The sequence below is a fragment of the Symphalangus syndactylus genome, chromosome 11 (genome assembly GCF_028878055.3).
Source record: "Symphalangus syndactylus isolate Jambi chromosome 11, NHGRI_mSymSyn1-v2.1_pri, whole genome shotgun sequence".
Taxonomy (NCBI): domain Eukaryota; kingdom Metazoa; phylum Chordata; class Mammalia; order Primates; family Hylobatidae; genus Symphalangus; species Symphalangus syndactylus.
In genome coordinates, this window is record NC_072433.2 from 49098486 (window position 1) to 49113316 (window position 14831).

The window sequence follows — 14831 nt, forward strand, 5'->3', positions numbered from 1 at the left end:
CAGAAAGAAACCTGCCAGGAGGGTATTACCCAAGCTTACAGAGGCAGGTCCTGGGGCCTAGAAAGGTTAGAGGACATGTTCAAAGTCACCTGGCTACTAAGTGACAGAGGTGCAGTTTGAAATAAAATCCCTCTCTCTTCAAAGCCCATGTTCCTAACCACCACCACATGGTGTCCTGATGACCTCCCCTCTTCCTCTTCCTACAACCCCAAAGCTACAGTAATGCTCTGCCTAAGGCCAGAGTCCATGGAGCTACTGTCATTCTCACCCATCTTCTGAGCTGAGTGGTGAGTTGAGAGCCTGGCCTGGCCTTGCAGGAGGTGAGGGAATGAGCCTGCAGCTACTGCCACCTCGTGGCGGCTCGTCTATATGACCCTAAAACGCAGATCTAATCTCAGTTTCCTGCCTGCCTGAAGGCTAGGTGTGCACCTGAGATTTCTTGTCATTACTTTGCCCCTTAATGAACCTATTGAGAGTTCTCACAATTGTATGGATCCTCTCAAGGAATCAGCTTTTTTTAAAATTTATTTTTAATGCTTTTCTGTGTCCAGTTTCTTTTTATTCACTTTTTCTTTTTCTCTTTTTTTTCTTTTTCTTATTTACTTTGGGTTTAGTTTGTTCCCTTTTCCCTTACCGTTTCTTACAGTGGAACCTTAAATTGTCTATTTGTGAGCTTTTCTGCTTTCTGTCATAATAGCATTTAATTATAAATTTGTCTCCAAGAGCCACTTTAGTGGCACTTCCACAAATTTGGGTATGTTATGGTTTCATTTTCTATCAGTTCAACATGTTTTCTAACATATCTTGTGATTTCTCCTTTGACCGTTTAGAAACATGTTCATTGATGTCCCAATATACGGAGATTTTTCCAGATGACTTTCTATATTGATAGCTTTGTAAATTCCACTGTAGATAGACACTGTCTTTTGTATAATTTTAAACTATGTTGATTTTTTGAGACTTTTCATAGGTTAGTATGAGCTCTATTGGGTAATATTTTAATGCATTCTGCTGTTATTTCATAGAATGTTGTATAAATCTCAAATAGGCTGTGCTGGATGATAGCGTTGTTTCAAGTTGTCTCTACTTTTACTAATATTTTGTCTGCTTTAAAAAAATCTATTACAGGAAGAGAAGTGTTGAATTGTCTAATTGTAATTATTAATTTTTCTATTTCTTTAATGTCTATTGATTTTTCTTTAAGAATTTCAAAATTCTGTTATTAGGTGCACACTGATTTAAAATTAATGTCTGTTCTTGGTGATGTAACCACTTTATCATTAGGAAAAATATCTCTCTGTATTACTGATAATATCCCTTGCTCTAAAATCTACCCTAATTCATGTCAATGAGCCAATATAGCCAATCATATTTTCTTTATACTAATATTTTCATACTATATCTCTTTCCATCCTTTTATTTTTACTCTAAGTTTGATCTTACAATTTATATATAAAGTGGGTTTTTATAGACAGCATGTAGTTGGGTCTTGTTTTTTACTTAACTGGCAATCTCTCTCTTTAAGGAGCTTCTAGAATGTTCACAGCACACTCTTTTCATCATATGGAATTACATTTCTGACTGGCATCTTCCCTTTCTGCCAAAAAACATTTTTGCATTTTATAGTACGAACTCAGTGGTGAGGAATTCTCTTAGCTTTTATTGTTGTTACTGGAAAATGCCTTTACTTATTATTTGATTATGTGCTTACCCTTTTTTTAGAAATATACTTTTGCTGCGATGGATTTCTAAGATAACTTTTTTTTCTTTCGGCAGTTGAAGATATCACTTATGTTTGTTCTTCTGTAAGTCGTATATCTCCTTTCAGGCTGCTTTTTAGTTATATTTTTGTTTTTGAGATGGAGTCTCTCTCTGTTGCTCAGGCTGGAGTGCAGTAGGGTGATCTCAGCTCACTGCCATCTCCACCTCCTGGGTTCAAGAGATTCTCCTGCCTCAGCCTCTCGAGTAGCTAGGATTATAGGTGCGTGCCACCATGCCTGACTAATTTTTGTATTATTTTTTAGTAGAGACAGGTTTTCACCATGTTGGCCAGGCTGATCTCAAACTCCTGACCTCAGGTGATCCTCCCGCCTTGGCCTCCCAAAGTGCTGGGATTACAGGCATAAGCCACTGTGCCCGCCCTCACACTGCTTTTAAAATTTTCTTTTTATTACTGATTTAAAGTAATTTGATTATGATATGTTTCATGTGGTTTTCTTCGTGTTTGTTCAGCTTGGATGTCTTTGTGTGGTAAATTTGTGTGTTTATAGATTCACCAAATTTGGAAAACAATAGGCCATTCCTTCCTTAGCTCTATCGTCTCTCCCAAAACTTTTTTTTTTATTTAAGATGGAGTCTTGCTCTGTCGTCCAGGCTGGAGTGCAGTGGCGTGATCTCGGCTCACTGCAACCTCTGCCTCCCAGGTTCAAGTGATTCTCCTGCCTCAGCCTCCAGAGTAGCTGGGATTACAGGTGCATGCCACACACCCAGCTAATTTTTGTATTTTTAGTAGAGACGGGGTTTCACCATATTGGCCAGGCTGGTCTTGAACTCCTGACCTTTTGATCCACCCTCCTCAGCCTCTCAAAGTGCTGGGATTACAGGCTTGAGCCACCGCACCTGGCCGTCTAAACACACATAGTTGCTATTTCTGCACAGGTCACTGCTTATTATTTTCCAGGCCTTTTCTCCTCTCTTTGCATTATTTCTTCACTCATTTGTAGTAATATAAACTCGGGTTTACTGATCTTTATTTTGGAATATATACCACAATCCGATTCATAGTATCTTTTACTCAGATGTTTATTTTTAATCTCTGCAAATTCCATTTGTTTATTTATATCTCTCACTCATCATGAACAGTTTTTCTCTTCAACCTTGGACACATTTATAACATTTATAATAGCTCATTTATATCTTTTTTTGCTGATCCTAGTATCCTTGTCATTTTTGGATCTGTTTTTACTGAATGATTTTTCTCTTTGTTATGACCATATTTTCCTGCATAGCAGCTAATATTTATTGGATTCAGTGAGTTATAAAGCACAAATTGTTGAGTGATGGATTTCGCTGATTTTCCTTGAAGAATGTTAGCCTTTATTCTGTCCCACATTTAAGTTTCTTATACATCAGTCTGGTCCTTTCAAGAACGGTTTAGAAAAAAATTTGTTAGAGTAGTTGCAGAACAATTTAATCTAGAGCCAAATAGCACCACTACTAATGTGTTAGTTGCCCAAGGACTCTGCAGTCTTTGCACTTTGCTGGTGGGAATGAAAACTTTTCCAGCCTTTAGTGCTCCTCAAATTGTTATCCAATCCCTTTTGGGTGTTTTTGTTTGCCTCTGGCCTTGTGAAGTCTTACCCCAAGGGTGCTGAAGATTTACCATGTGTCCCTGCCCCCACTGCCAACACTTGAGGGCCTTGCTTCCTTCTAGGTACCCTCTCTCTGCTATTCTGCCCTGGAAGTGGGGATGTCTTGTGCTTCGGGAAGCTTGATTTCAGTCTCTTCAATGCCTCAGGATTGCTGGACTACGTTTGAGTCTTCCTCTGTGTGCTGTGGACTGGACCCTGCTGCTGTAGTGAGCTGGGGGCAATCGAAAGTCTCACTTCATTGGTCTGTTTCACTGCTTATTATCCAATGTCTGAACACAGCTGTCACACCTCTTGACAGGTTCCATTTTGTCTACTGTCAGAAGGAGATTCCCATAGCAGTGAATCCATTTTGGATGGAAAGTGAGGAGCAGTCTCGTCTTTTTGGGTCCTTGAGCCTTTCTTCCTAACAGCCTTGTTGTATTGTCTTTTCTCCATACATAGCGCCATGACTGGGGTCTGGTGTCAGGTTTGAAGGACCACGCACTCCATCTGCTGGAATCCTTCCACATCAACATTGAGAGAGTACTAGATAGTTAAACTGCAGTACCTCCAAATCATTTGAATGATTAATGATACTTCAATCAATAAATCATTTGAATGTACTTCAATTCAATAAATACTTGTTGAGCAGCCTTCATGCTCAGGGCACTTTACAAGCAGTCCAGGAAGAATTAAGACAAACTCCTTGCTTTTAAGGCTCACAAAATCTAATATGGAGATTGGCAATATGTCACTGTACACAATATAAAAGCCAAGCAAGGGCTGTAGATGGAGGACTCAAGTCAGAACCCTGTGATGAACCAGAGGAAAGACTGTAAGCATTTGGGAAATCACCTGTGTTTTTAAGACGGAGATAAAATGTGAGACCGTCCCTGCAGGACAGGTTAAAGTTTAAAGATGAAGTTAGAGGAGTGAGGCAGACATAAGGTCAACCAGAGCAGAGGCATGGGTGAGAGAAAGCAAAGTGAACATCTGAGGAAGAGCCAGTTTCCTTATTTCTCTGAAGACAAAGTTTTTGGAAGGAATTAGGATAGCCCCTGAAAGATGCATGAAAACCTTAGAGATATATTTGGTGGAGAGATGCCATTTGGGGTAGAGGAACTGAAAAAGCCCAAGGCTTGGGTGACATGAAAGCAAAGGGCATATTTCAAGAGAGTGAAGAGTCCAACTTCACTGGGGTATAACGTTCACAAAGGAGGAATAGAATCTGGTAACTCTTAGATAATAAGGTCAGGCTCCCTTCTAGATTTCTCCAGAGATTCTACTTTCTTTGAATGAAAGGTGAGTCCTTAAGACTTTCTGAGTTGCCTGTTTGGAAACAACTACCAAAATAGCCAGATTAAAAAAAAATCAAACTCCTAATTTTTTTTGAAAAAAAATTTAATTTGATTTTACTTTTATAAACTTCAAGAAGGCATTTCCACACTTTACAACAATCTCGTCATGTTTCAGGGTTTTTATTTCTTTCTTCAGCAGCATTTTCAGCCACACATTGAGCACTTGCCAATCTGTTCCTCCTTTGGAAGGCAGCAGAGCACAGCACACCGGCTGCCTCTGACTCTGCAATAATATTTCTGTAATGTGTTTATGATTCCTCCATGACCTGCACTGACAAAATAGCACACATAGAAAGGTTTTAGGAAGGCTTTTGGTACACGTACAAGGCTTCTGGAATTCCTCAAATAACTCATCTGTTGCTTTTCTCGTATTCTTTTCTTTTTCCTTTTTCTATAAAATCGGGAGGAAAATAAATGTATGACTAAAAAACCCATAGACAATGTTTCTAAGGCTGCAGCTCAGCTGTGGACCCACAGTGGCACTGGGGAAGTGGTGTGACCCTGTGACTGCTGCAGGAACAGTGGGGGTGCTGAGGCTGTGGCGTCCTCAGAGGCAGCCCAAACAGTCCACCTCCAACCACTGCACTTAGTAAAACAGGAGCCTGTGCTTCTATTCTCAGTAAATCCATCTTCCCTGCTGTATTACAATTTTATGTCTGATTCATCTCTCATCAGCAGGTATAACAATCTTCCCTTGAAGAGGTGGGGAAAGAGATAGATAGCTTTGGGGAGCAATTTAGTTTCTTAATGATTTTTTTTTTTTTTGAGATGGACTCTCACCCTGTCGCCCAGGCTGGGGTGCAGTGGCGTGATGTCGGCTTACTGCAACCTCTGCCTGCCAGGTTCAAGCAATTCTCTGCCTCAGCCTCCTGAGTAGCTGGGATTACAGGTGCCCGCCACCGTACACAGCTAATTTTTGTATTTTTAGGAAAGACAGGGTTTCACCATCTTGGCCAACCTGGTCTTGAACTCCTGACCTCGTATTCCACCCACCTCGGCCTCCCAAAGTGTTGGGATTACAGGCATGAGCCACCGCACCTGGCCTCTTAATGATTCTTGCCTGAAAAAAAAATGGTGATGCCTAGTTCCCATACAACAAACCTGCTTGGTCTAAAGCACTCTGAAGGATGGAGAAATACTGACTCTGAATTACATATTCTCAATTAGCTCAATCCTTCGATTTCCCAGCCCATCTTACATGGAACAGGCATCAAAAACAGGAAGAGTAAAGCAAACAGAAGATAATGGATCCTCACAGCTGCCAGGCTTCACCCCACGCTGAGACTGGATGGGAAGATGTGCTTGGTCACTTTATAAAGGTTCCAGCCATGGCTGCAATTCTTGTCATGTTACAGTGATGACACCATGACATGTTTCCTGATGCCTCATACCAATGCCTCTCACCATGCAGAACACACCCACTCACTCAGTTAATTAGGAACCCAATGGTAAGGCAGAGCTCCCTTTGGATGTGTGGCTGTCCCGGTGCTCTCTGGGCTCCAGGGGCTTCTCTGGTTGTGGGTTGGATTGGGTTGTGACTACGGATAGGGCTGGTGTGGGCAAGAATGCCCCCTTTGAGGAGTAGTCTCAGGGCATGTGGCCGGGGGCTAACTTGTCCGTACTTTGCTACTTTGGAGACTTTTTCCTCTTCCTAAAATGCTGGGAGAGTCTAAGACCCTCCTGGGGACCAAATAAATCCAGCCCTGGACATATTCAATATCTAGCAATAGGACTGGCTTTTTGGTAGTGAGGTAAGGGAGGAAAATGGGCTACATTCAAGGTTAGCTGACGGCCTGGCTCTTGGCCTATGATGGGGTGTTATAATTTGAGTGAAACGTGTCTCATTCTTTCATTTTTATTTTCTTTTTGAGAGACAGAGTCTCACTTTGTTGTGCAGGCTGGAGTGCAGTGGCATGATTACAGCTCACAGCAGCTTGAGCTGTCAGGCTCAAGAGGTCCTCCCACTTCAGCCCCCTGAATAGCTGGGACCACAAATGCATGCCTCCACACATGGTTAAATTTTAAATTTGCTGTAGAAAATAAAGTGGGGTCTATGCTGCCCAGAATGGTTTTGAGCCCAGATGTGAACTCCTGGGCTCAAGCAATCCTCCTGCTTCAGCCTCCTAAATTGCTGGGATTACTGGTATGAGCCACTGTGTGTGGCCCATGTCAGATTCTTCATCATTGTCTAAAACCTACCAAATTTATGCGTAAAGATGGTGTTTAATTTTACTTCATCAGAGAAAGGGGATGCTGGGATGATAGATTTAATAGACTGGCATCTCCTGCTGGTCAATGACTGTCCCTGTGCAAAAAAGGGGCTTCAGAATAGACATTTAAGACCTCAAGTTACTCTTTTTTTTTTTTAATTTTTATTTTTATTTCTATTTTTATTTTTATTTATTTATTTATTTTTATTATACTTTAGGGTTTTAGGGTATATGTGCACAATGTACAGGTTTGTTACATATGTATCCATGTGCCATGTTGATTTCCTGTACCCATTAACTCGTCATTTAGCATTAGGTGTATCTCCTAATGCTGTCCCTCCCCCCTCCCCCCACCCCACAACAGTCCCCGGAGCGTGATGTTCCCCTTCCTGTGTCCATGAGTTCTCATTGTTCAATTCCCACCTATGAGTGAGAACATGCGGTGTTTGGTTTTTTGTCCTTGCGATGGTTTACTGAGAATGGTGTTTTCCAGTTTCATCCATGTCCCTACAAAGGACACGAACTCATCATTTTTTATGGCTGCATAGTATTCCATGGTGTATATGTGCCACATTTTCTTAATCCAGTCTATCGTTGTTGGACATTTGGGTTGGTTCCAAGTCTTTGCTATTGTGAATAGTGCCGCAATAAACATACGTGTGCATGTGTCTTTATAGCAGCATGATTTATAGTCCTTTGGGTATATACCCAGTAATGGGATGGCTGGGTCAAATGGTATTTCTAGTTCTAGATCCCTGAGGAATCGCCACACTGACTTCCACAATGGTTGAACTAGTTTACAGTCCCACCAACAGTGTAAAAGTGTTCCTATTTCTCCACATCCTCTCCAGCACCTGTTGTTTCCTGATTTTTTAATGATGGCCATTCTAACTGGTGTGAGATGGTATCTCACTGTGGTTTTGATTTGCATTTCTCTGATGGCCAGTGATGATGAGCATTTCTTCATGTGTTTTTTGGCTGCATAAATGTCTTCTTTTGAGAAGTGTCTGTTCATGTCCTCTGCCCACTTTTTGATGGGGTTGTTTGTTTTTTTCTTGTAAATTTGTTTGAGTTCATTGTAGATTCTGGATATTAGCCCTTTGTCAGATGAGTAGGTTGCCAAAATTTTCTCTCATTGTGTAGGTTGCCTGTTCACTCTGATGATAGTTTCTTTTGCTGTGCAGAAGCTCTTTAGTTTAATGAGATCCCATTTGTTGATTTTGGCTTTTGTTGCCATTGCTTTTGGTGTTTTAGACATGAAGTCCTTGCCCACGCCTATGTCCTGAATGGTATTGCCTAGGTTTTCTTGTAGGATGTTAATGGTTTTAGGTCTAACATATAAGTCTTTAATCCGTCTTGAATTAATTTTTGTATAAGGTGTAAGGAAGGGATCCCTGGATCCCTTCAAGTTACTCTTGACCCAGGAGCATTCAAGGCAGTCCAGGGGCCAGATGATTTCCCCTGGATATAGATTCAATGCTTAGAGGGAAAATGCTAAGAAAGAAAAAAAAAACAGCTATTAAACTTAAATGTTCAGGAATCCAATGGATGGGTTGTATTTGGTTGACTATCAATTGGGAGCTAAGTAAGTCAATGACAATTCAATTGGGAGCTGAAGTCACCGTGATGTCTCCTAGCTGCTACTTCATTTGAATGCAATTATAACGGATCCACTAAGTATCAAGGGTGTGTTAGTTTTGGGAGTGTGTGTTCAGAATTAGGGTGCACCACACCTGTCAGATTCAGTAAGCAAACTCTGAACACATACTATAGGAAGGAACAACAATCATGTTTTCAGTGTAGGTGAGGGTGAAGTGGATGAGATATCAAGAGGGACCAGTCTTGGTTTTTTCTCTCCAGAAGCTCCCTGTAGGGCCAGGTAGATGGGCAGACAGTCAGATGATAAATTTAGGATGGATTATAATGGTAGTCATAGGAAGAGTTCAAGCACAGGGCTGCAGAAATGTAGAAGAAAGATAACTCATCATAACTCAAAGATAACTCTCTGAGCCAAGAGTGGAGATCAATCAGCAGATTTAAGACTTTAGATATGTAGATGCTTCTTTTTAAAATCTAACTTTCCTCTTAAGTTCATGATTTGAGACAAAGCAATTGGAGATATTCATAAATGGGGGAAGGAGGTGAGTGTGGGTGGGATGGGTGCTGACCTCACAGTCTTACTATGTCAGAGATAACGATGGCATTGGGTGTTGTAGAGGATTAGCACCAGCTCTCATCCTGGAGTGCAGATAGTCAGACACTGGAGATGACTTGCTTTTCCACATGGAGAATAGACTTCCACAGGTGAACCCCTGGTCTAACCTGTTCCTTCACAGACTGGGAGGCATTTTTATGACAACACCACTATTTCATGAAGGTTCCTTGGGGAGGAAAAAGCGCCCCTTTTTTCTTGTCAACTAATTTGGGTCCTGGAATCGGAGATTGGGCTGTGACAATCAGCCTTTTCAACATTGGACATACTCCTCATTCACAAAATCAGTTTTGGGGGGGACTTATGTGTTTTAAGAAAATTATAAAAGTAATGCATTTTTATGGTGAAATTTCAAACAATAGAAGAGAGAGACTGTGTAATTTACTTCTCTACTCCAGGGAGCCATGATAACTCTGAGTTGCCCTCTTTTTAATCTCTTTATAATCCTTTTTATGTCATAAATACTTTTAGCCTCTCAAATGATAACAATTATACATGTACTGTCTAATAGTTGGGTGAATAGATTCATGTGTCTGTAGCCTTACAGCATTAACAAGAGCTGAGTCTTGTCACTCCCTGCCCCTGGGCTCTGAGTCACAGCACTTGGAACTACAGATCCTGCAAATTTTTATACCCATGTGCTTGGTTTCCTTGTAGCTCTCACAGCCAGCATTTCTACAATTTTGATTAGGTTGAGTGAGGAAGAGAAACTTTAGTTATTTATCACCTTTGTTCATGTCAGACTTTCCTTTAATTATTAGTTTTTAAATCCTGTTCTTAAAATGTGGAGCAGAGATGTGATTGGTCCAAGCTTTTGGCTTAAGGACAGAGCTATGTGGAAGACAAACACCAGGTCTGAAGTGAGGTCTCACTGGGCTATCGCTCACCCTACCATGTATGGCATGGGCTTACCTGAATGAATTACCTAAGCTCTGTGAGCATCTGTAACTCAGCAACAAAGCAGAGAGAGCAGTACATTTCCTGTTTAGGTCACAGTGAAAGCCCTATGAGTTAATGGTGTCAAATTGACTTGTACATTGCAAATTACCATGTGACCCATGTATCACCCAAGTATCACCCACGTGACCCTCGGTTAACAATATCAAGACTCTGGCATGAGTTCCCAGCACGGGAAGCCAGGGTGTCAACTCTTCTTCATCTTAACATAGCCTAAGATGAAGGTTGGCTCAACCATTCCCCTTTGCAGCCATTAATCTTGTCACAACCACCATTATATAAGTTCTACAAATAAAGGCAGACATTTTTCTAATTTTATAGATGAGGACACTGACGCTCAGAGAGGTTCAGTGACATGCTGCAGTGAATGGCAGCATTGTGACCTGAAGCCAGCATGGCCAGTCATTCCTCTATCTGCTCTCAGAGCCATCCCTTGCCTGCTGGTGGTCTACACTCATGTGTAGTGGTCTATACTTAGCTGTGTACCCTTTTCCATCAGCCCATTGTCCCTAAACTCATTGCATCCTAGCATCTCAAGAAATCCGCCCAAACTACTCTTCCTAAGTTCAGCCAAGCCTTTTACATCCCCAGCTCAATGAGCTTTTTGTCTGTAATCTTCCAACCTGACCACTTTGCAATATGTGCCTTGTAAGGCCACTTTCAGAAACCTATTCCTCCATTTCAATTCAACGTCCAGAGAACTTCATGGACATCTGCACTGTATTAGGGTTTTAGGACCTGGTGCTGTGCAGGAAAGAAAGATAAACAGTATTTACTCTCTAGTCTCTGAATTTTCACTATTTCCCAGTCTAATGGAAAAAGATGCAATCTGACAGTAACACGATATAACAGATATCCGCTTTCCATTTTCTCCTCCTATCCTTCCCATTACTGCCTTTGAATCTTCATGGAACTTTTCTTCCTTCTCCTGTCCCTGAATTCCCCAAAAGGGAGCATCTTCAAAAATTTAACATTTTCATGGCCATCATAATGATGATGATGATAATGATCCTCCTCCTCACGATCATCATCACGTCATCGTAACAGATTTATTGAGCACATATTATGTTCTAGACACTGTGCTAAGCAATTTACTTGCATTTATTTCATTTGAATCATGCAGTAATTTAGTAATGTCGATACACGTATCTGCATTTCAGAAGTGGGGAAAGGCCAGTTGATGCTCCCATGCTCCTAACTGTATTCCAGATGCTTACTCGTGGGCCTCTGCTGGCTTCATACAATCTTTGGGATGTGGTTATCTATGCCTGCATGTGGCTACCTTCCATCTTCATCTCTAGTCTGGACCATTTCCCCAATGTTTTCAACCAATCTTTACATCACTTGAAGATCTTTACCATCTTGATAACATTAATACCTTGTACCTCTTCTCTTTTTCTGTAAATATCAACTTCACTCTCCAAATTGCTTGGTGATAGAGGCTGGAAACTAGATTCTTTCTGACTCTTCTTTTTTTTTTTTTTTTTTTTTTGAGACAGAATCTCACCCTGTCTCCCAGGCAGGAGTGAAGTGGCACAATCTTGGCTCACTGCAACCTTCACCTCTCGGGTTCAAGCGATTCTTCCACCTCAGCCTCCCAAATAGCTGGGACTAAAAGTTTGTGCCACCATGCCCAGCTAATTTTTGTATTTTTAGTAGAGACAGTGTTTCACCATGTTTGCCAGGCTGGTCTTGAACTCCTGACATCCAGGGACCTGCCCTCCTTGGGCTCCCAAACTACTGGGTTTACAGGCATGAGTCACCATGCCTGGCCAGGCATCAGCCAATTTTTCTACAAAGTAGTTTGCATAATTTTCAGAGACCAACCCAAATACCAGCTCCTCATCATCCCAATCACCCCAGTTGAAAGTGATCCCTCCCTCCTCTGCAGTTCTGCAGAGCACATTTTGCATAACACTTGGAGCTTCTACCAAGTTCCATAATGAATGCCATATACTATTTGTGAACATTTCTTATTATCTTTAGTAGATGGTATCTTTTCATTTATGTCCTTACGTTAATGAGAAAGTATATACTCAAGTCTTATGTTGCTTTCACCCTTTAGATCATAAGGATTATTTTCAAATCCTAGAGTATCTCCTAGGATGCTCAGGATGAATATCACAAAGAAGAAATAATTCCAGAAGAGCAAGGAAATAGGGAGAGAACACTAGCAGCTAATGCAAAGACAACAAATGATTTACAACATGAGAACAATCTGAACACACTTATGGTTTAACAAAACATAAGTAAATTCGTGAGATACTGAGTGTGGCAGGCAGCCACTGCAATGGCCCCCAGTAACCCTTGCCTTTAGGAATGCTGATATCGTGCTTTAGTGCAAATATGATATGGAGGGTGGGGCAGAGGCTTATAAGACTGAAGGCCAGAAGACCAAGAGCTGAACTCAGGGCTGCTGTGTTTCAGATGCCAGTGGGAGAAAGAGGCAGACCTGAGTGCCAGAGCCATCTAGAAGAAGCAATCAAGAGTTAATACAATGGTTGAGCATGAGAGAAGGAATTAAGAGAAGAGGCAGGCTAGGGATACTGTTCAGGGGACAGGGTAGGTGGCAGTCCCGTTAATTAGAATTAAAGTGGTGATACCAGCAGGCACTGAGGGAGACATGCTATGGAGAGAGAGCCAGGCTTAACATATGGCATCTTTTTTAAACAGGCTCAAACTAGTTTAGGAATCTATAGGCTTAGCAGTGATGTGGGGTTGCATGCCTTTCCCAGAGTTTCTAAAATCATGCCTGACAAGATGGGGGCTGACTCTCCTAAGTCCTATGGGCAAAATCAAGGAGGGTTAAGTGTATGAGAAATTCATGTAGGGCTACCCTAAAGACATTTTTCTACCCATTTGGCAGCAATATTTTCACCACAAATAGAATTAAGTGCATAATAGTGTCTCACCTTCTGTTTACACTGTGATACTCCAACCTGGTTCTTTCTATTTAATCATAGCTCTGTCCCAGTGAAAACACACCCTATAATACCTCTGGCCACCAGCCTACACAGTTCTGCTGGCTGCTTCCTCAGGGAGGACTTTTAGGGTACAGGTGGCTCTTACAAAACAATCATGAGGTCAACTCATCAATGGGCTGCCAGCCGAGGTGGGGAAGTGATGCATCCAAGGCAAAAGGTTTGACCCAGGGGACTTTTTTGTTAAGACAGGTCATCTGCCACTATCCTTTCTTCAGAACTGGTAATTGAAATGAACCTATTGACTGATGTGGTAATAGGCCATGGATGACTATTAAATGATTTGCACATGGTGGCTGGTATCTATGGAGCTGTTAATATGTACCTGGCATGGCAGTTGGTGCTTTAATGCATTTCTCTGACAGAAAAAGGCATAAAGTAGGTATCAAAATTTTTACTTAAGGATAAGGAAGAGGCACAGTGGCTCACACCTGTAATCCTAACACTTTGGGAGGTCAAGGTGGGTGGATCACCTGAGGTCAGGGGTTTGAGAGCAGCCTGGCAAACATGGTGAAACCCTGTGTCTACTGAAAATACAAAAATTAGCTAGAAGTGGTGGCGGGCACCTGTAATCTTAGCTACTTGGGAGGCTGAGGCAGAAAAGTTGCTTGAACCTGGGAGGTGGAGGTTGCAGTGGGCCGAGATCATGCCATTGCACTCCAGCCTGGGTGACAGCAAAACTCTGTTTCAAAAAAAAAAAAAAAAAAAAAAACAGATTAGGAAACTAAGGCTAAGATAAATGAAATAACTTTCTAAAATTTGAAGCCCAGGACCATCAGGCTCACAGATTATGCTAACTACTTGCTTTATTATTCAGGTTATTGTAGTTATATTTTATATCCACGTTTCTGTCAAAGGTTTTCGGTGTGGGATTTCCCAGTGGAAAGGTAAATGATTATATGTGGTGGAGAATAAATGAGAGAGGGCTTGGGGAATGGAAGCCACACCTCACCCAGTTGGCTCAGACCACAGGGCTACTCCTGTTTTGAGAATGTCCAGCTAACTGCCTTATAAAATTACATGGTATGGTATTTATGGTGCTAGAGCACCAAGAAAAATTCAAAAAAATGATGCATTTGACATCTCTGACTCAATCTCCTCTTCCATATTTTTCAAGAGGTTTTATGATTGCCTATATTAGGGGCCAGCAAAGCTTTTCTGTAAAGGGCTAGACAGTAAATATTTCTAGGCATTGCTGGCCATGTGGCTTCTGTTGCAAATACTTAATTCTGCAGGTGTAGTACAGAAGCAGTCATAAACAATACATAAACAAATGGGCATGGCTTTGTTCCAATAAAAATTTATTTATAAAACTGGGTGGCAACTGGATTTAGCCTGTAGTCCATAGTTTTCTGACCCCTGGCATAAATTTGTGAGACACTGAGTGTGGCAGGCAGCCTCTATGATGGCTGCCAGGGATCCTGTCTTTGTGAAATGATGTTATTCGTGCTCTGGTGTAAGCCACTCCTTTTGATTACGAGCTGACCTCATTCACTGTTTTCTAATAAATAGATTATAAGTCTGTGAAGCAATAGATTATAACTTAATCTCAGAAGTCATGAGAGTAAGCTATAAAAAGGCTGCGGGTTCAGTTTTGGATGCCTTCTCACTCTTCTTGCTCTTATGGAAGCCAGCTGCCGTGTTTTGAGTTGCCCTATGGAGAGACCTACAAGGCAATGAACTGAGGAGATTCTCTGGCCAACAGCTATGGAGTCGCTAAGGCTCTTAATATACCAGCCCACAGGGAACTAACTCCCTCCAAT

The 14831-nt window shown here is 41.5% G+C and overlaps 1 protein-coding gene and 1 long non-coding RNA gene across 2 annotated transcripts; both read right to left on the minus strand.

Moving 5' to 3' along the window:
• Positions 1 to 4828: 4828 nt before the first annotated feature.
• LOC129492621 (beta-defensin 103A-like) lies at positions 4829 to 11398 on the minus strand. The gene is given in 3 exon segments (XM_055297864.1): positions 4829 to 4974; positions 5907 to 5974; positions 11370 to 11398. Coding segments are annotated over 3 exon segments (243 nt in total).
• Positions 11399 to 12518: 1120 nt separating this feature from the next.
• LOC134731786 (uncharacterized) lies at positions 12519 to 13756 on the minus strand. Its single transcript, XR_010114374.1, has 3 exons — positions 13683 to 13756; positions 13394 to 13426; positions 12519 to 12556 (listed from the first exon to the last, which is right to left on the minus strand). It is a non-coding gene; the product is annotated as an uncharacterized lncRNA (long non-coding RNA).
• Positions 13757 to 14831: the final 1075 nt, after the last annotated feature.